At 30.9% G+C, this 22,902-nt stretch overlaps 1 protein-coding gene across 1 annotated transcript in view; it reads left to right on the top strand.

Moving 5' to 3' along the window:
• Positions 1–21,564, top strand: part of LOC148602899 (ceramide synthase 2-like) — a 46,004-nt gene extending 24,440 nt beyond the window's left edge. The window contains exons 4-10 of the mRNA XM_088551383.1: positions 711–768; positions 2,642–2,692; positions 3,748–3,840; positions 4,678–4,806; positions 6,507–6,613; positions 7,134–7,293; positions 11,936–21,564. Coding sequence (XP_088407509.1) covers positions 711–768; positions 2,642–2,692; positions 3,748–3,840; positions 4,678–4,806; positions 6,507–6,613; positions 7,134–7,293; positions 11,936–12,112 — 775 coding nt within the window. The 3' untranslated portion in view covers positions 12,113–21,564. The remainder of the gene's footprint in view (positions 1–710; positions 769–2,641; positions 2,693–3,747; positions 3,841–4,677; positions 4,807–6,506; positions 6,614–7,133; positions 7,294–11,935) is intronic.
• The last annotated feature ends 1,338 nt before the right edge of the window (positions 21,565–22,902 follow it).

Raw genomic sequence — 22,902 nt, 5'->3', positions numbered from 1 at the left:
CATATTTTCTGGTTTCTTTTACAAGTACATATGTGTGCTTAATTATAATGTTAAATGCAAGAAATTGATTTTCAATTTGTATTTGAATGATTCGCAAGTAATAATTTTCAAAATTTAATAATGAAAAAAAAACAACATGCTGAGTCATTCTTTTTATGCATTTGATCAGACTGGTTTCAGCTCTAATTATATTTAGGATACAACATATGAATTATGCTTACGTAAGTGTATATTTAGCAAGCAAGGAAACTAAAGAAAAGAATTGAAATTGGTGACATAAATCAGAAAAGAAATTAAAATGTATTTCAATATTACATATACATGGTTAGCCTCTATGAATCCATTTAAGTATTATGTAATTTTCTGTTTTTCTTGATCAGCAAACAGTACATTTTTATTCTAGGCGGAACAAACATTTATTGAATTCAAATATGCATATATACTCAAATTACATTTACATACACTTACCGAATGTCAAATGCACAAAAAGTGGCACATGTATCAACAAAAATAGGAGGGATGTAAGTGTAATCTTGATTTTTCACAAATTCTACCCGAAAATTACTAATTATTGGTAAAATATTTCCTTAAAATTTACACCAAAAAAATTTTTAAGCCTGGATCTGCTTGTCAATTATTTATATTTACATAACCCTGATCTGAAAACTGATCCACTCTCGGTATATACAGGGTGTTTCATATATTTTCAGATGGCGATTTACCTTCTACTTCAGTATATTTGTGTATGGTGTAGCAGTACTTTGGAATGTATGTAGCATGTTTAAATAGTATAAATATTGAAAAAAGATACTCATCAATAATGTAAAATATATTGTTTACAAGTTCACTGAATGTTAAGACATTATATAATTTATGACTTGGTAGCAACATCAACAAGCATTAGGCCTAAAAAAAAATTCTGTATTTTCAGGAACCTGACCAACCCTAATTTTGTAATGGTGTAAAAAAAAACAAATATTACAAAAAGGTTCTGATTTTTTGGTGTTGCCATCATCATTTTTTACTAGAGTTGGCTAGCTCTCTGATTTTAAGGTTCCAAATTCATGAAAAAAAAAATAAATTAAACAACATGGCTGTGGCTACAACAAGTTCTGTGTTCAGCTATATCATAATAGAGACAGCCAAACAGGTAGGTTTCAATGTCTTGCAAATCTATAAATTTAAAAAAAAAAAAAAAAAGCAAACATGAAATATCTATTGACCCTAATTTTGCAGATGTTTCTGGAAACACAGAATTTTTTTTTTTTTTTTTTTTTTTCAAAATGAAAACAGAAATTTACATTGGCACAGATCTCATAGAGTTTGTTCCTGCTTCAGTTTAATTGAATGAAAACAATTCTCATTCTGTGATGTTATGTATTATATTTATTTTTATGGGCAACTTTATCGTTTTTCAATTTTTCATACTGCCTCAGGCTATTGTCATGATACTAAAATATATTGGCAGTATCCAATGACTTAATGCCAAATTGACTGTGACGTCGCAGATAAACAGAATAATGTCAGTTTTGAACATCTCTGCAGAATATTACATCTGACCCTTTCAGGCTCACTGTTAGATTTTCTCTCCCAAATTCAAAATTTCCATTATTCTGTAATAAATATGTTTCTTAGCTTGTAAGGCACCATTGAAAAAAATAAGAGAAACAGAATTGTACATGGTAAATATTTGGATTTTTTCTTCTTTTTATTTTTGAAAATCTCAAAAGTTCATATTGTAACTTCTTCATTAATTTTGAAAAATTTTGAAATTTAAAAGTTTGATTATCTCATTTGTGAATAAAGGCATTGTAAAGTTAAATGATTGCAGATATTTTTTTGTGATTTTTTTTAAGAAGATCAACACATTGGTACATGTTATATACAAGGGATGATTTTGTTCTGCTTCTTAGTGGAATTCATCTATTCCAAATCCAGATTCTACCGTTACAATTCCTTTTTTTACTGTGTATTTACTTCTAATTTTGCCAGTTTCCACTTTGTAGATCATAAAATCATCCCTGATATGCAGACATTGTAACAAAAATTCACAATAATATTTTTATGATATACATACAATAGTATTCTATCTGATTTGAATTGCACTAGTTCATAAAATTCAAAAGACACTTGCTTACATTTAAAGTACAATGTATTGCATTATATAACAACCATCATGGTAGAACTCAGTAACAATATACATACACATGTTCACTTTAAAATACTTTTCAGTGTAACCAAGAGTCCTGACCTACATGTATAATTGAAAGGAATGTGATTTGAAATGATAAAAAAAAAGCCGTTGCAGTGTTCTAGGATTCCTATTTCCCGTTACCCGGGGCAAGTGAAGTTTGGGTCAGGGAAAGTTAGGTACTTAGTTACACTTTCCCGTGGCAAGTTGAAAACTTCATATGCTGTAAGGATTTGTTTTGTTAGGGAAGCAGTCATTGACTGTGGGAAAGTTGATTTTATATGGATTTTTCCTGAGGAAACCTTAATTTCTGAAAAATCCTAGAACACTGTATTGATGGAACTAAATAGTGGAAAGGTGTAGGGGGATTATCCTTCATGTACATCAACTTTACTGAGTTCTATCATTTTTAAATGATAGTGGATTTTATTCATTACTCAATATTTACAGAAAGAATGGTTCGCTGATTCACTGTTGTGTTGGAAAGGCTATCCAAACCTAGTAAGTTTGTAGGTTCCATCAAGCTGTTGTGGTAGATATGTTATTCGTCAAGATATAATATAAATTCATTCATTTTCTTGATTACTAATTTTCATGGATTCCGTCAAGTGGATATATTTGTGGATATCAAATATTTGCAGTTTAAAACAATGATTTTGGTTACATAGTGTTAGAAATCAGTACTACAGGTACTATTATTCACGCTTTTCATTCCACTGCAAAAATTGCTAAAGTTAGTACACTGCAAAATTTAATATATTTACAGTATTAAATCATATATAATCGGCTTTGAATTTTGCATCTTTCCTGAGGGGAGCTTTTCAACCAAAATGGTACAATTTTCATTTGATCTGTCCAAGGTCATGTTTTTGTAAGGGATTGTTTAAGGAATGACTGTTTTATTTTTTTTAATCTATGAAGAAATGACCTCAATCATTTGGTGCATGACAGGCATTGAGGTTATTTCAAATAGAACAGAAAAATGTAACAGCCATTACTTAATTTAATTTTAATATCAAAATTGAAGGGATAACTCATTAAAACAGGTTGATGACATCAAAGTCATATTATAAAATTTGGTCCATGAGATGATGGACATAATTTTTTATCCAATCAGAATACTTCTGAAATTAGATTATATGAAAAGATCTAATTATTTTTGCATCAAAGTTAAGTTATCCTTGATAAAATGATTAGAAATTGGAGACATTGAAAAAAGCAAAGAATTCGTTCATATTTGTTCTTGTATTCCCTGCTTCCAGGTCTGACTGGTCCATGCTCCCAGTTTTTAGTAGAGTCTGAGTTGCTCATTTACTTTTGTTTCGTTGTATGTATTATTTTAGTTACTTTATGTTCTTTGTTGTGTTTGTTTGGTCTTTGTACCTGGATTACATTTTGAATTCCGCTAGAATCTTGGCTACCTCGATTAGTCTTAGTACAAGGCTGATACAAAATACGGAGTATTCATGTATAGAAAAAAAAATATATTCATTATATCTATCACTAAAATATCAAATATGAACTTAAATCCATATGATATAAAACTTTTTTTTCAGTATTTAGACCGAGAGATATTTTGGTATTACCAAATAGAGATGTCGTTTTATTGGTCACTGCTCTTTTCACAGTTTATTGATGTCAAACGTAAAGTAAGTCTCAAGTATGAAGTGGAAATGCATAAACAAAAAAGTTTAAAAATCTGAAATGTGTTAAGTGTGTTTTACTAGAAGTTATCACTTAGAACTGACCACCCATCAAATGGGGACTAAGGACTAAGAAATCTTTTCTGAACATTGTGGTATGTTTTATAAATGCATACCCCTATGAAAGGAGATTTCAGGAGCCATTTTTCTTGTTAGTTAAGGTACTTTGGTAAAAGTTAGTTGTAAAACCCTAATGTTTGGCAACTTATTTTATGAAAATTAGGTAGATTCTAACTGAGGAATTTTCAAAATTTATCTTTGAATTAAAGGTGGACAAAGAAAGACAACTCTATATACTGAAGTAAGATGTTGTGAATAATATTAATTGTAATTTGGTTTCAGTAGTGACTTTATTGTGGTTTAAATCAAGAGAACACACAATGACACAATATAAATAAAGCTATCATCAATAACAAACTGTCAGATTTATATCTGCACGGCTTTTATAGCTTATGATAATTGCGCTTTCAATTCAAAAACCCAGTCATTTCACTGAAGGTCATAAATGTAGAGATGACCACAAGTGATGACGCTTCAATGGTGTTTTCTTATAATTGAGACACCATTACTTGCGATCAATTTTTACGCTTACAACTTTTTATCATATATTGTGTCACGCCAGTTAATTGTGTAAGGATACCCCACATGTTATTCTATCGGCAGATGTTCAATTTATTTGTGGTTTAGTAAGCAGACTAATGATACAATGTTAGTCACCAAAATAAGTTGGTCAACAGAAATATAAAATATCAGCTTTGTAATCATGTTTTTGACTGTTTTTAGGATTTCTGGGAAATGTTTTTCCACCATTTAGCTACAATATTACTGATGACATTCTCTTGGAGTCTTAACTTTGTCCGTGTTGGAACGCTTGTCTTGGTGATTCATGATGCTGTTGATTATATATTAGAGGTAAGTTAAATCTTTGTGTCTGTACATAGTCTGGGTATAAATCTTGACTATTATTTACATTCTACTTTGTAATATTTTAAATTATGAAATACATATACTGAAACAATAAAAAAAATATGTGCCAAAGAATTTTGTTCCACCTAGATAAATACTATTTTAAAACTTTTTTTGGGGGTTACATATTATTAGAGATTCTATCAAATGAATCAGTGATATGTTTGTATCATATTCAATTTCACCAAAGCCCATCAAGCTTTCATTTGAAACAGAATGAAATCAATCCAAGTTACTTTGATGCTTACATGAGATTGAATACAAACGTTCCAATGATTTTAAAGAGTTGTTTTCCTTACCCTAGGTCTACCTCCTTAATATATTATGAGAATCACTAGGTTTACCGTCACTTTATTTGAACCAAAATGAAAAGATTTGTGATGACATCCTCTTATTATTTAGAAAGCAGTATTTTTTCAAATCTTATGTATTAGAAAGTAAGGAGATCATGACAAGATTATGGAACTGGATATTTGTAATCTTGGAACAAATAATAAACCGGAAAAAAATACAATTAATGTAAAACACAGGAAAACGAATGAATAATTGAGGGTGATGTTGTGTTATCTGACATCATTAAAAGGTTTGAATGATCATTGTGCCTTTAGCAAATATCAGATATACAGAGAAAAATTTATCTGAACAATGGATGATTATTTCTTTAAATGGAATGATGGAGAAGATTTTGTCACAAAAAATCTCAGCTCCCAGTAGATGGATTGATTTCTAATTTGGTGTGTGACTTTATCATGTTTATATAGATGGTGCACAAATTGTAAGCAATTTTGGGTGCTTTCTGATATCAGCTTTCTGTTTGAGTGGGGTATACTTAGTTCAAGAATGCATGCAACTTTATGTTGAATAAAAGTATGTGAATACCAAAGAAGCAAATAATCAATGGACAAGGAACACAGCCAAGAACATTTAAATGACGTTAAATTAAAATCAATAGCACATTATACAAAACTAAAAGTTACCACTTACAAACATGCAGACCAAATATGTCATAGAGACAACCCCACTGGGATGAAAAATGTCAGCCCATGGGCCTTCTATTAATGATGAGGAAAGCCTCACACCACAGAGGCAGACTGCAGTTGTTCCCATTAGACATTAGACACAGGTACAGAGAACTAGTTGCTGGTATATACTCCAGCAACATAAAAGTAAACTGAATGTGAAAACAAAACAATACACACAGAGGCAAATATTTTTCATGTGAAATTCATGTTAATCAAGTTTCACATGAAATTCATGTGAAATTCACATGAAATTAACATGATTTTCACGTGAAATTCACTAAACACGAATTTCATGTGAAGGCTCCATTCACCTGAATTTCATGTGAACTCTGTCACTTAGTTTATTTGCTCAATTCAGGTGAAAATCATGTGAAATTGGTGTGAAAATCCTGTGAAATAATTTTGCCTGTGTACAGAGGTAAGAAATTCCTGACTTTAGATAAGCGCAGAAATTGTGGCAGGGTTAAAAGTACTTTGGCATGATTAGAAATCTCCCCTTTTTAAATCTGGCCACTTTGGAAAAAAAAAATATTAAACAATTAAATATTCATAATACTTGTGCTATCTAGACTCAACAACAGTTTCTATTGTTCTGTTTTTAACATGTTTTAATGTCTTTAACAGTTTGCAAAGTTAGCTAAGTATGCTGGGTTCCAGAAGATTTGTGATATTGGATTTGCTACAATGGGAATAGTTTGGTTTATAACAAGATTAGTTATTTATCCATTCAAGTGAGTATTCCGCAAAATATTAATCTAAATATTTACTGTACCACTTAGCACAGAAATCTGAAAGATGTCAGGAATTTGTCAGTCAACAAGTTTAGTTAGTGGCACTGCCATCAGTGGCATTTGTTTTCATCAATGCTTGGTGACTGTCAAATATGAATTCATATTGATAGATACAAGTGCCTGTGATAGCCATCTGTAAACTTAAACTTTGATGGCTTTCAATTTCCAAGTTAAAAAAGTTGCTTATTATCAGACGATTATCGTGTGGATCTCTATGCAAATAAAAAAAAATAACTTAATTTCCAATAGTGGCACTGGCAAGTAAGCAGGAGACAATTTAATTTTTTTTTCTGAAATATCATGAAACTTTGACTAGAGTGGGAAAGCTAATACCTATACTGTTCAGGGTTTTTGCTTCACCTTTTTTACATAATTTAACAAGTCTACCCATTTGAAAATGAAGTTGTTTTTGAATTCTTAATTGTTTTGATTATTTATAAGTGTATTTTGTACATTTCAGAGTTTTGCGGACCACATGGTTTGAATCTTCTTTTGTCATGGGCAGATTCCCATCACTATTTTTTTTTAATGGAATGTTGCTTGTGTTACTCGTTCTCCATGCATACTGGTTCAAACTCATTGTCATTGTAGCGTATGATTTTATCTTCAAAAGTGGAGAGGTAAGTCTACCATTATATTTTGAGTAAAGAAGTGATACACAACAAAACACTGGTGATCACAAGTAGGTTGTGTACTGGAATCACCATGTCCATCTGCTTCCTTTGAATTTTTTTTGTTGCAGTTATCTCTAGGTCATACATTATCGGTGAATTTGGTTGCTGTTCAATATCAACTTCCTGTCTCTTGGGACTTAGTCATTTTTCACTGTATGGAATGATAGAGAACATTTTTTACATAAAAATCTGAGCTGCCATCAGATGGATTTATTTTAAATTTGTTGTGTGGATTTTTATGGTTGGGGCATATGTTATAAGCATTTTTGGTTGCTGCCCAATATCAACTTTGAATACAAGTGGTCATATACCTAGCACTAGAAATATTTGGAAAAATTTGGTCATTTCATGCAAAATTATGGCAAAATTGAGAAAATAATAGCCTTGAAGTCTCATTCCCACCACCCCAAACCATTTCAAAACCTCTGGATTAGTTCCTGAAAACCTATGATCTTTATAAGCAGGTTAATTTTACAAGGAATCCATTACACACAGATATTAAATGTTATGATCTTTTAAGACCAATTACTGCTTTAGATATATGGTTGACAGGTTTATATAAATACTAGTGCTAGTGTTTATGTTTACAGGACACTCAGGTGAGAGCAGTTTTATAAACATCTGATATCCATAATGCACTGGAGTCACACTTAACCCAACACTTTCCTCTCTTGGCAAACCATAGCTAGTGAAATCATACTAAGATAATTAATTGGAAAGGGTGAATAACCAAATATAATAATGAGTGCTAAAGTATACAATGATTTAACGATCGGACGAAACTTGTGCCATGCACAAGTTCAATCTCCGAATGTTCTCTCGGCACCAGTATACAGGCAAATATTTTTCACATGAAATTCATGTTAATCGAGCTTCATGTGAAATTCACATGAAATTAACATAATTTTCATGTGAAAATCACTAAACATGAATTTCATGTGAACATTTCGTGTGAATTTCAAGTGAAGGCTCCATTCACCTGAATTTCATGTGAACTCTGTCACTTAGTTTATTTGCTCAATTCAGGTGAAATTCGTGTGAAAATCATGTGGAATAATTTTGCCTGTGTACTTAAATGTCTGTTATTCATGATAATGATAATCCAACCTTTTTTTTTATAGATTTTCTCAATTATTTATTGATTTAATTTGTGATCAGTGCATTGATATTCTAATTCATCAGTGCATCAAATAATATTGACATTAAAGAAGAAAATTGTGACATTTTTGCGGGAGAAAGTCTTAGAGTGACAAACCTTACTCACATTTGAATTATCAAATACTTACACAGGAAACATTTGATAATTCACTGCCATCTCTATAATATTTTTTTTCTTTCCTGATTTACTCCTGCATTAATATTTCGTCTTTGGATTTTACATATTTTTTCATATAGTCATGCAATTCTGAGACAAGATAATTTACTGAATCATTTTAGTTAAATGGATGGTTAGCTTATCATTGTTAAAATTTATTAGTATTTAATCATCCAGATAGCTTGGAGTTGCTTGGCAAATGACATTATAAGATTCATGAAGGTTCTTATCATATCTTTATTATTTCTGAGAATGAATGCATAATCTGTGTATTACATTTTATATGAAATTAACAATTACCAACTGTAGTATTATTGGTAATCATCATCCCTTACACAGACAAATATTTTTTATGTGAAATTCTTGTTAATCGAGCATCACGTGAAATTCATGTGAAATTTACATGAAATTAACATGATTTTAATGTGAAATTCACTAAGCATGAATTTTATGTGAACATTTCATGTGAATTTCACGTGAAGGCTTTATTCACCTGAATTTTCACGTAAACTCTGCCACTGAGTTTATTTGCTTAATTCAGGTGAAAATCATGTGAAGTAATTTTGCATGTGTAGTGAAATAATCCCAAACAAACAAATGTTTTGATTAAGAATCATTTATCAATATTTGGGCTGTCATCCATATAAGGAATGTTTCATATTTTTAAACGGGTTTTACTCACGAACCTGGTTTGGACCAGTTTACACAGCAGGTTATAAGTGTCAACTGCATGTTCAAAAAAAAGAAATATTCCTTAATAATTAATTTCAACCCTTTTTTGTACCCAATTGCTGATAAAAAGATTGAAAGAGTAATCAAGGGAACCAAGGTTATAGTGGTAATCAAAAGAATGTAATCCAGGGACAAAGACCAGACATGGAAAACAGACATACACAACAAAGAACATAAAGTAACTAAAATCATACACACAAAGTAACAAAAGTAAATGAGCAACTCGGACTCCACTAAAATCTGGGAGCATGGACCAGGTGCACCGGTAGGGTAAGCGTCCTCTGCTTTTCTAGAAACACCCGCCGAGTTGCTCATAAAAAGTCAAGTCCGGGGTAGACAAATGAGGGAAGGAAAACTATGGCCCGTTGAATAAATCAGTTTTCATGGTGCTGATGGATACACCATAATGATCCACAAGTTCATGATAACGATCATAAAACTTCTGTAGTGTTGACTTCAATCTTGTAGCAACATAACCCTGCTCCAGAAGCCTATTTGTTAGAGTTCTAGCGCGATACAAAAAGTCTGCGTAGTTTTGGCAAGCTCTTGCATAACGTATGAGTTGTGATATGAACACTCCATACACAGGAGCCGAAGGGATGTTGCCACAGATGAAAGGAAAGTTGACAACTGGAACTCTAATTGTCCAATATCGGGTGCTACAAGAAAGTACTATGAAAGTACTTTTATTTGTGGATGGCAATTTTTGTGGATTAAGGAAGAAACACAAGTTTGTGGATTCTTGAATTCATGGTTTTGACACATTTCAGTTAATACATCAATGGGAATCTCCTATTCATTGGGAACCAAATTTTGTGGTTTGGCCTACCCAACAAAACTTCAGAAATTGTTACGCCACGGATAAAAGTACTTTCACAGTAGTATAGAAAGGAAAATGTTAGGAATATTCTTTTTTTGCTTGTATTAAACAATTTAAGGTTGCAAAGTAAATATTCCCAATGTAATTTTATTAAGCAGGTTTCCCATTCATTCAGCTTAAAAAAGCAAACAAGACAGTACATATTATGGTAAATAATATGTCCATCTTTCTTTCACGCATTGCACAATTGAGTCAAAAATGCTGCTACCAATTTTTGTGAGGCTGGTGAATTGTTTCATTCTGTTGATGTGGTTCACCTTTCAATTTTAATAAATTTCTACTTTTTCATTTTTGAGTTATGGGACTTTTTTCTAACAAAAATTGGTCCATATATGCCCCATCTGTTCAGGGTTTGACCTTTGCTGGTTTGACCTCTGCAGGTATTGTCTAGCTGCTTTCAAAGTGTTTGCTCAATTATTGGTAGACAAAGAATAAGGTAGCTGGACATTGTCAATCACAGATTCCTGTTCAGCTAGAGATAGTACGGGTAACTGAGAAACAATTCTCTGGTCCTATCAAGTTCCTTTAAAACCTTAAGAACAAATGCTTAAATACTGTTTTCAAAGTTACCGGTATGTGGAAAAATGTTTCCACTTTTTCACCATGTCTAAATACTGTGATGATATTCCATATTTTTTATGAATCAATCTATATTCAGAATACATATCTATAAATTTATAAAAACATATTGTTTGCCATGATAAGTTGTACTGTATTGTAGATTTTTGGCTCTGTCGACTGTCCACTTCCTGTTACTGTGAAAGTATTATTGTTCACTGGGTACTTATTTTTAGTTTTAGTTTAGTTTTTATTTTTTTAGTTTTCGTGGCTAGAAAGAACCATAAAATTTAATACCACCAAAAAGTTTATTTCCTAGTGACTTAATTTGCTGCAGATGTCAAAAACACAAATTTAAGAATCAATGAACAAGTAAATTTTCATTAATGCACGAAAATTGGTACCCACGAAAATAAATACCTCCACAGTGATCAAATTTCTCTCTGATAAATTCTTACCTTTAAAACCATAAATATCTTCAAATTAACAAATTAAGTACCAGTCCACATAAAATTCAGACACTGTCAATGGTAAAGTGATTCATTATTTAGATAAAGCCAACAAACAGACTATGCTTTTTCAGTCTACATATGCTGTATTTTCACATAACAATAATTATTTCTGTATTCAGATCTGCACTTTAAAGAAAATCATACATTTATCTATCTTAAAATCAACTGCTCAAATAAAATGAAGGATAGTAACTCTTGCAAAGTGCTAATTTCATGTACAATGTATATAATTTTTATCTCAAATGTGCAACATCCAAATGACAAACTAAGACTTGTTATGTTATCAGTTACTGTTTCTGAACAAGAAATAAAATTGAATTCAGTGGGTTTTTGAATCGCCTCCTGCCTGATTTTTAAAAGTCCACTACTTTATATAATAAAACTACAAGAGAACCTTTAGATGAAGTGTTTAAATATCAATAATGGTAGCTGTGATGTAGTGAATGACGTTAAGATGGTTATTTGTCCTGGATTTTAGACACGCCTCACCTTATTTCATGAGTTTAAAAATGATCTAATTGACATACAAAATTTTCAGAGATCAATATAACAGGATAAAATGACATAAAATGCTTCGTTTTTTTTCCCCAGGAAATCACTGATATACGAAGCTCCACTGAAGAGGAAGTAAGTGAAGAAATGGACGATAATAATACAGCAAACTCAAATCATATAGCTCCGCCCAAATCCAAGTCATGTGACGGCAACCATGTATCACCAAGAATTACACCCACCGTCAAGCTAAACCATAATCATCATGAAAAATGATACTCAGTGCCTGAAGAAAGGGTTGTGATCACATGATAGACATGTGACAGCCACCAAGGAAGTCAAATCACATGTTTTGTATGTGACAGTCACATGGCCTGGTTAGTCCAATTTATGGCCTAAATACTATATCAGGTTATGTTTTAATAGAAGAAAATCCACTGTTGTTGTTTTGTGAAATTCAACGATGAATTTGTATATAGAATATTATTTCATGTTAGCCTTTATAAAGAATTCAGTCCATCTTTGTTGTAATTTGCTGTTAGGATCATAGGAGAGTGTTTTGTTAACATGTTTCACCATTTCATTCTTTTGACACATTCTCACATTACTTACTAATAGCAAACATTTATCGAAGTGATATAAAAAGTTTTAAATTTGAAATGTTTATCTAATGATATGAAAAAGATGGGAATGAAATATTTTAGAGATTATCATTATTTTTTTAGGAAAATGAATTAGAAGATATCAATGATAACTAAGAACAAAAACGTGTTTTTATGCCATTATACTTACATTAATGCTGGTCATAGTCTTTTTACTGAGGAAATATTTATTGTTTAGTCAAAAATTACAGCAAACTATTTCTGTTGTACTAATAACTTGATATAAATATTTATCCTGCAACTAAGCATTCTACTATACAAACAAAGGGTGTCCAATAACACAAAACTTTATTCCTCCACTGCATAATATCATCTCCTGGTTTAACCTTTTCAGTTATGAGCAATGTCAAAAACAGGTAACAAGTTTAGTGGTGCCCTCACTGGCCACTGCACTCAGAAATTGCTGAAAAAATTATTTTTGGACAAAATTGCATATTTTATTTAGAAAATATGGTTGCAGGATAAAAACAATATTTGAACATTGCCAAAAACATCAATATTTTTATTTGTACTTAGCTCAGGGAACCCTTGAGATCTGATGGTTCCTAAAGCTCGTCAAATAAATTTGATATTTTCTGGCAATATACATGTATTGTATATGTATTTTGATAAACTTAATAAGACAATAGGCGATATGCTCTGTTATTTCTTTATTGTAGTTGTTTTCTCTTTTGTTATTTGATCACATGATCATCAAAATGACTTGATCTTTCAGTTATAAGAGTAAAATTAATGGACCTGTTGTTTTTCAAGAAATAGAAAGTCGGGCATTCATTTCTATAAATAGAAACATTAATTCAATGCATTATAGAATGACTTGGTGGTGTGATATTGACCTCAATTTCATCATCATGCAATATCACTCTACCTGGTCCATATTTTAATATATTGATCTTGTTAATACCAATAAATGATAATGATACAAGATCAGTAAGACTTACCCTCGTTTGTTTTGTAACTACTAAAGGAAACAAATGTTTTAAATTAAAGAAATGCATGTCTGTTGGTTGTAAGTCATATGATTAACATAAAATCAATTACATATATAGTTATCTCTTTTATAAATGTAAGGTCATGTGACACTAAATTCACACAAGAATGGAGAAGGAAAATAACACATCGAGGTCAGAACTTTGGAGAAATAAGAACATTTTTTGTGAATTTTGAAGAATATTAAAATTATGCTCCTTCTGCCACTTGTAGGGTAATATTTGATAGGTACAGAGCTGTTTTAAGGAGGTAGACCTAGGGCAAGGGACACAACTCTTACAAATCATTGGAAAGTTTGTATTCAACATTTTACATCAATCTAATGTAAGCATCAAAGTAACTTGGACTGATTTCATTGTGTTTCAAATGAAAGCTTGAAAGGCTTTGGTGAAATTGAATATAATACAAACGTATCACTGATTTCAAGAGTTATGTCCCTTACCCTGGGTCTACCTCCTTAAAGTCATGAAATGGATACAGTGTTTACTAGAACATATCAATTTGTATCTTAAACTTATTCAGCAGCAATGTTTTTAAGCTTTCATAAGTTATAAACCTAGATATTAAGTTTAGTATGAATTTTTTTTATGTTTGTTTCAATTATTCATTTTTATTTTGTGTAGATTTCATTTTTGTGCATTTACCATTACAGTGTAATTGGTCTAAATGGAACTCCATTGAAATTTGTTCATTTTAACAGGTATTTGGTTTACAGAGATACCAAAGACTGTCAAAAATGTATGGTTTAGACAGGTTTTCAGATTTTTTAGGTTTCCATTTAGACAAGTTTCACTTTTTGTGATTGTGACTGAATGAGATGTAAATCCATTTTTCTATAGATATCCTTAGTGTATTCTACCTCATTGTTTGACCACATTTGTCTCTCGAAGATAGAGCTGGAATATGGCTGGTCATCCTTTATAATGTGAAATCTTTTTACACCTTTTTATCAAGGATTTTAGATTCTTCCCATTTGGTTGATTAGAGTTATTTTTATACCCCCATCAAACAAAAAAAGGTGTATAGGTTTTCGTCTGTCAAGTAAAGCTTTGTCCAAATCTCCTTCATTACTTGCTTGATTTTATTGAAATTTTATTCAATGTTTTATCACTCTGTGGAGGTGAACATAAGTAACTTTGTCCACATGTCCTCTTTTATTACTGACAGGATTGTTATGAAACTTTAAATCACTATGTGGAGATTTGCATATTGTCAGACATTTTGGGTTCAACAAGTTTATTAAAAGATGAGATTATGGACTTAGGCATTACACATGCTGCATGAGGGGTATTCAAAGACATCTTTTGATATGCATTTCAGCCTACCCATACTTTTTTCCACATTCTCTTAAAATATTTAAGACAGAAATTTCTCCTCAATTACTTCAGGGTAGGATGGAATTTATTAATTGAAAAGACTTTAAAATGAAAGGAGTTATTGTTCAAGTAATATAAGGATTGGTTAATACATGTTTCTGTCTTTTTAATAGACTGTCCATGTAAAATTCAGGCAGATCCTATAATATGGGTGGCACAGAGTAAATATTATCTAACTACTTTTTGTTGTAATAAAATGTATATATCATCGGTATTCAAATAGTGTAAAGTTTGTTTTAAATCGACAGTGGATGACTCTGAAAGTGCATTTAAAGTTCCCTAACAAAGCAACAAAATTTTTCTCAAATGAAAGTTATTTCCCTTTCTTCAATGAATTTCAATGGTTTCTATGTAATTTATTTCTCTTAATCACTGAAGTTATTCAAAAATAAACATTCAACTTCTAGAAAGGATGCATTTGTGATATGATTTAGGTGAAAATATTTTGAAAAAAAATTGTCATGTGCCACCCACTGCCTGGTTTTTACCTGGACACTTTCTTAAACAGTTATTATATGATTAAAAAAAACTTGTAGATTATGAAGTCTAGTGTAAGTTTTAAGCGGTCATAAAAAAAAATGCTTCAAAAAAATTTCCTGATGATAGTTATTTTAAAGCTTTGATTTTTGATGAGCTGCAGTATTAGACGAGCGATTCTTAACTTCCTCTTTCTGTGATGTTTATTATTGTTTCGTAGCTTTTTCTGTTATTGCATGAAGGGGCCATTTAATAGTTATGTGTCAATATTTATTGTGCAATGATTGTGGGACTTGTTTTTGTTTGTATTTTTAATACAGTTCATAATTTGTGCATTTTATCATTCATTTTCCAATTCTGTTCGATGTGTATTTTATTCATCCTTAGGTAAAAACAGAGTTTGTGGTTTGCTATCTTGAGCAATAGAGCAGGGCTTAATACTGTATAGCTTGGAATTTTTGCTATATTTGCAAGATTCATAGAATCACGAAAATCAAAGCTTGCAAAATTTTAGCCAGATACTTTTACAGTTATCTCTGCTGGAGTGTATCAATTAATCCAAAATTAAAATCTGTGAAAACTAAATAACTAATAATAGGGCAAATCACCAAATTTAGCACCTATGGAAACTACCCACTTACCAGTATTCTCTCATCCCCATGGTCACATATTGATATACATTCTTACATGAAAATCCTAATAAATAATGAACTTTCTAACCTATAGAACTTCATTTAACTTTACTAACAGTTTAATATCTGTTTTTAGGCCTTGATTACTTTTAGTGGTTGAAGTGCTCATAGTGATTTAACCATATAGCAAATTTTTAACATATGGAATTAAATAACATTTAATTTACAAAGTTAACAAACAATAGTCAGGTTTAATCATGGGTGTAAAATGACTGAACAATAAACATGGTGAGATCCATTGATTTAGAAAGCGGGGTCTAAAATAAGGGGGGGGGTGAAGGGGGGGGGGGGCGGTTCCAGTCTTATATTTGCTCTTCTTTTGTCCACATTTTGCACTTGATTTCGAAATTTTCCAACATAAGGGGTTCCAATCCATGTAACTCCATCCTCTGGTTTTGTCACTGGTACAGATTTTTCACTTGGGTTGATTGTCATTTACAATTTTAAATCAAAATAGATTTTTCTTCTGGTGTTAAAAGTGTATGTCTCAGCCTTCCATTGTAAGAAGCATGTCAATTTATTGGTCATGTTATAGCTATTGTCTACAATTACATTCTTTTTATACTGGCTGGCCAATTCTATTTGTAGACTATTTTAATATTTTTTTTGTTAGTTAACTATGTTGAAAAAAATGGGTTATTTTATCTATTTTACAGAGAGTGTATATAAAATCTTGATTTATTATGAAAAATGTATGACACAGAAAAATGGAAGAATTTGTTGCAAGACACATTATAGCTATGGTAAAGTTTCCAGTTAATTTTTGTTACCATGACAACAGATTTGTACACTTGTAACCTATTTATTTAATAATATCTGTGTGAATTTAGGTCGGCTTAGGAAAATTATGTTGTTTTCCTAACTTGCCTCTTACATTACTGGGAAGATCTGTAGATCAGTTTCATTTTTCATTTGATCTTATTTCAGTATGAAAAACAGATATGATTAATTTAAAGAAATTGATTACAGAAAGATACTTAGAAAGAGACTTTGAATTTCGGTATTGGAAACAAGGCTGTAATAAGTTTTTACCGTATTCAGTAAGATAATTGTCATCTTTTGGAAATAAATCGAATTGAGTTCAGTGCAATCATTTAAGAGAATGTGTGATGCATTTAAAAGTGCTAAAGTAGTTAGAATTTAAAGCCCAGTACACATAGTACAATTTGATGTAATCAATTTTTCGTATATACGACATCCTGGTACGCATGCTCTGTTTTGTTGGCTACACTACTTTGATTGTTGTGTTGCCTACTAATTGTGAACTCGAGTGCTCAATCTTCAGGTTACTTACTCACCATGGTAACTACAATGAGTTGTTAGAAAAAAAAACACTTTTCGAATTCATAGGACAATTGGCAACAACAAAAAAGTCATGTGGTATACAAGGTAAGCTTTGCCGTATAAGATAAATTTTACTTTGTGTACTGAGCTGAACATTAAATCACCTGTTTAATCATAATTTTATGTAACAATTTGTATGTATTAATACATTTTAATGTGTCTCTTTACAAGGTAGTATGTTGACATAGGCACAGACAATTTTATTTTGGAAGAGGGGGGGCTTCTGATTTTAGGATCTACATTGTTAGGTAATAGAAGGAATATGGAATCATAATATTCTTTTTCTGTCCATGGCTGAGTAAAAATTTTGTTTGCTCCAATTTGGAATAATTTTGTTTCTTTAAAAAAAATGATCCATGTTCTTTAATTAATGACTTTGACATGTTAAATATCATTGTAAAGATTTCGTCCTCTATGATCTGTAGAAATAAACTGCAGTTTGAACTTTTTCATCCATGTCTTATCCTAATGAAGTTTTTTGATTAACAGTAGGTAATAACTTCAATGAATAGAGTTTGTCTTCTGTTCCTTTATGGTCTTTATCTGATTAAATGTCTTATGTTGCTAAGTTGGCAATTGACAAGATTTGAACTTTCTATCAGACATCTATTTAAAGAGGTAGACCTAGGAATAAGGGACATAAGTCTTAAAAATCATTGAAACTTTTGTATTCAGCATTTTACATCAATCTCATGTAAGCATCAAAGTAACTTGGATTGATTTCATTCTGTTTCAAAGGAAAGCTTGAAAAGCTTTGGTGAAATTGAATATGATACAAACATATTACTGTCCCTTACAGTAGGTCTACCTCCTTAAATACCTATGGAATAATATAAAGTTCAAATCTCCTGGTAAATTATCCAGTGAACTTATCCAAGGAAGTTCATCAGATAATGATCTTTCATTCAAGAGAAGACCAATTTTATCTCCTGAAGTTCACTTTAGTAATTGCTGTAACTTTTAAATAAAAATAAGCCAGAATACAGATTGATTGTGGCTTCACACAGTTAAATCTGAGCAGGTACTTACTGTAAACTTTCCTATCAAAAATCTATGGATATTTAATGCCACCATTTTACATTAAAACATTTCATATAAGCCTATACATGTGTGATTGTTGTGAACATATTTTTCATTGATAATTAACAGCAATGTTTTTTTTTTTTTTAATTTTTGTTATTTAGAAGTGTAATGCTTGATGCTCTTACACAACCAGAAATTATATGTTGTTTCTTTTTTTAGTTTTTTCTAGTTATAATTGTAAGCAGCAAGTACCAGTATCTGTTATACTCTTTTCTTGTTGAATAAATGCATTTATTGTATTGTAAAAAATTTCATAAGTTTAGACTTTTCAATTTCAAAATGATTGTATTTTTACTGCATTGGATGCTTTTACATTGGTGTACTTTGCTTTTAACTGTAGACACTTATTGAAGCCTTGATACCAGCTTGTCAATGATGAATTATCTCCCCTTGTAATTCTGAAGACAAACTGATCAACATTGTAATTTGTTGTATTTCATTTGTGTACTTCCTTACTTGACATTTTCTTCTTTAAATTTCATAATTATTTTCAAAGTAATAGTTATTTTTTTTATTAATGGTATCCTTATTAGTTTTTGTTTGTTTACACACAATATTGAATGTGCAATTCAATATAAAAATCTAGTCTAAAAACTTGTTGAAATTTACCTGTAGTTGTTAGTTGATAAACACCAAAACAATGCAACTCACAAAAAAAAGTTCTTTTCTTATTCATGGGCTTTATGGGAAAACAAATGTTAAGTACTTCTCCGTCTAAGAATCGGGCAAAATGTATATAAGGTGTGGCACATGAAGGAAAAAAAAACCAGATTTTATTGTATTAACCAATGAATTATACCTGATTACCACCAGAAAAAAATCATCAAAGTGTTTGTAAAATTTGCCTTGTTAAGATATTGATAGGTCAAATTTAGTTGAAATGCACTACAGAAAAATGGCGGGAAAATTTTCCCCGTCACACATGCTTCAGGATAAACTTAAATATCTTTTTGGTTGTTTTCTAGATGTACTGAATATATTTTAGGCAAAAATGACTAAATTGGGGAAAATGATGTGCCATCTATTGCCTGATTCTTACACATAATGGTACTTAAATAGTAAAGTTATCCATTTAGGTTCAGGTTTTATAGGTCATGTTCATGTAGTCACATTAAGTTAGATATTACGTTCAGTACAAGTCTTTGTAAGAATCAGCTTAAGGAGGTAGACCTAGGGAAAGGGACACAACTCTTACAAATCTTTGGAACGTTTGTATTCACCATTTTACATCAATTTCATGTAAGCATCAAAGTAACATGGACTGATTTCATGCTGATTCAAATGAAAGCTTGATAGATTTCAAAACTAAGGGAGATAAATTTATAAATGACACTAAAATACAATAGAAACTATTGGATTTTATAATGTGGATTATCTCCTAAGAGCAGACAGATTGGAATGAATGGTAATACATTTCATCATATACACCCACAAACAACTTACAAAAATAAATATGTTTAGCCTTTTTTTGGGGGTGTATCACATAATACAGAATTTGCATAATACTTACAAAGACTGCTACTTAACTCTTTTTACTAAATGGTATGAAAAATTTTGTTTTAATTTTTGATTTTGATTTTACTAATTGTCAAATTATTCTTTCAAAGGGGTGGGTTATTTCATACCTTGTTTCACCCACTGCCTTAATCTTACAAAGACTGATACTCAAAGAACATATCTGAACATGTTTTGTTCCTAGTAAATGACTTGATACTAACCCTCTCAAACAGATTTATTAAGTAAATATGATTAATTACCTGGAATTCTCATGGCTTTTTCTAAAAAAAACTTACAAAGGATTCAAGTGTTTTTTTGAAAGACTCATTACTGCTCAAATATTTAAATTTAATTTTTTTTCTTGTTTCTGAGCTTGGTTATAATTAGTTCAGCCTCACATCAGTAAATATTTTTGTCTATGCTATTGTAAATATATATATGAGACGGATAAATGTTCTGAGATTTTTATCCTGATCTGTTTTATATAAAATGATATTATATTTATTTTATTCATATTGGATACACTCAGAAATATGTTAATGAATTGTATTATGAAATGACTAAAGATAAATGATTCTTTTGTGATCTTAGTAATTCAATATTTAACCAAATCATCCTAATTTATAAATAGTTCGTTTTAAATATATTGAGATATCACAAATTTTCAATGATGTCTTATCTGAGATATTTCGTTTTAAATATATTGAGATATCACAAATTTTCAATGATGTCTTATCTGAGAAAAGAAAGATGCTTACAATGTCAGATGCTAATGCTAAAATTTAAAAAAAAGGGAACATGTCTGTCCAGAAAGAAAAAAAGGGGGGTATGAAACCATCATTTGCTCACTTCACTCCACATTTTGCCAACCAAAAAGTTAAAAAAAATATTGTGGGGTGTCAGAATATATAGTATCAAAAGTAATAAGGAATATGGACGGAAAGTATATATTTTTAAATACATTCATGGAATGTTTGGTTTGGTTTAATCATCTTTTTTTTATTTGTTAACTTTAACCATTGTAATAACACTATATACTTCTCATTTTTTAACTTGAAAGAAATTTGATGCTCTTTCCACCTAATGAAGATGTGCGAAAAAATTTCTAAAATAGAACTAATCTTGGCCATCAGAATGTAAGTGTTGTATAAGAAATGTCAAAATTTAAGACTTCCTAGTTAAACGAATAATTTATAACTTCTGCAGGTCACCATGAGGTCTTTAATGATGGGCAAAGGCCATACCATAAAGTGAGCTGTAAAAGGCATTATTTCAATGACATTCTGGGAATGGGCGGAATCAGATATTACCGTATATTGCATTCGGGGATTGCCTTGCTCATGACGTTTCTTTTTGGTCAAAATATATTTTACGAGGACGCTGCAATGACGCAATATTGTTTGCCAGGACAGAAGTTAAATTTCTGAATTAGGCCATTACATTTACTATGTCAGTATTTCAGTTGCTGTTGTTACACATTTATGTATGTTTAATCAGTGTTCAGTGCTCATTTTTTTATTGTAGATATTTTTTATCAGATGTGATGACTGTTTTTATGTTGAATGTAATTGCTTAATATGCAAAATATTAATAAAAATTGCACATAGTCTTTTGTTATGCTTTCTGTATATTGAGTAAACAAAAAAATGATTAAAGATTAAATCAGTGTTGAAGCATAAATTGAAAGGAATTATCCTATTCTGAGCTGATGATTAAAAATGCGATTTCATGGGAGAAACTGCTTTCCCCCCAATTTTTATGTGCCGGTCTACGACGGGTATACCCTTGTCCGTCTGTATGTCGTCCACACTTCGGACAATAACTCAAAAACACTTTCATCAACTTTCATGAAACTTAAATTGTTCATATCTAATGACGTAAGCACCTTTCCGATTTTTATAAATTTCAGATTTTTCGTTTCGGTGCTATGAAGTTTTACTCTGTAGAATAAGGCGGAAACGGCCGTTGAAAATGGGCCATTTATTATGAGAGTGCCAACATTTTTTGTGCATTTTGTTATTTACTTTTTTTGCGCGGCGGGGGGGCTGGGGGGGGGTAAATGACATGGCTCACAGTATTTCTAGTTGATCATGTAAATTCATTACAAGCATAAGGACTAGTTAAAAGGGCAACGGGCGTATCATGCGCTTAAAGTGCAGCTCTTTATTCCATGGTGCATTTCAGCTAAATTTGACTTATCAATGTCTTAAAAAGGCAAATTTTACCAACACTTCGATGGTTATTTTTGGGGTTTTCATGTATAAACACTTGGTTAATGCAATAAAATCTCGAGTTTTTTCCTTCATGTGTCACACCTATTACATTTTGCTAGATTCTTAAGACAAGAGAAGTACTTAATATCTATTTCGTGGCGTGACTTTTTCAAAACACATTTTATTTTGAGTTTTAGTATAATTATACTTAATCGAATAAAATGCTCTTAAAATATATGTCCTATATTCGGGCTATACGAATATTCTAACGCAGGTCCGGCTATAATAATTGTAAATATTTTCGGTTGAACTCATTTTTCTACTTTCTATTTCTTTTGAAATCATCTAGTAAATGTTTGTGCCTGCGTTAATACTGTTTATTATCGCACGATTTATTGCTTTGTGATATCAAATTCAAGATCAAATTTTCAACAAATGATTTATGAATTATTATTCTGGTATTTTGGGGATTTTTTGCATGTTTTTTTTTTAATTATTTTGTATTTAGGGAAGCAAGTCTAGTTTCAACAAATAATATATTAATAGAGCATGATTTAGTTATTCGAAGTTGCCTTATTTTGTCGATTTCGATATTTGTCAACCATTTCCAAGTTGACTGCCGTGTTTGCAGCATGATACTTGGTTAGAAATGAATGATTTCGCCCTAATGTCAGTGTTTGGTCATTAATGCGTCTTTGTGTCATTATTTTACTTTTTAGTTTTATTTTGAAG

The sequence above is a fragment of the Perna viridis genome, chromosome 11 (genome assembly GCF_037379345.1).
Source record: "Perna viridis isolate PV_CMFRI_1.1 ecotype Kerala chromosome 11, ASM3737934v1, whole genome shotgun sequence".
In the NCBI taxonomy this organism is placed as follows: Eukaryota; Metazoa; Mollusca; class Bivalvia; order Mytilida; family Mytilidae; genus Perna; species Perna viridis.
This window is presented reverse-complemented; position numbering and strand designations above follow the sequence as displayed.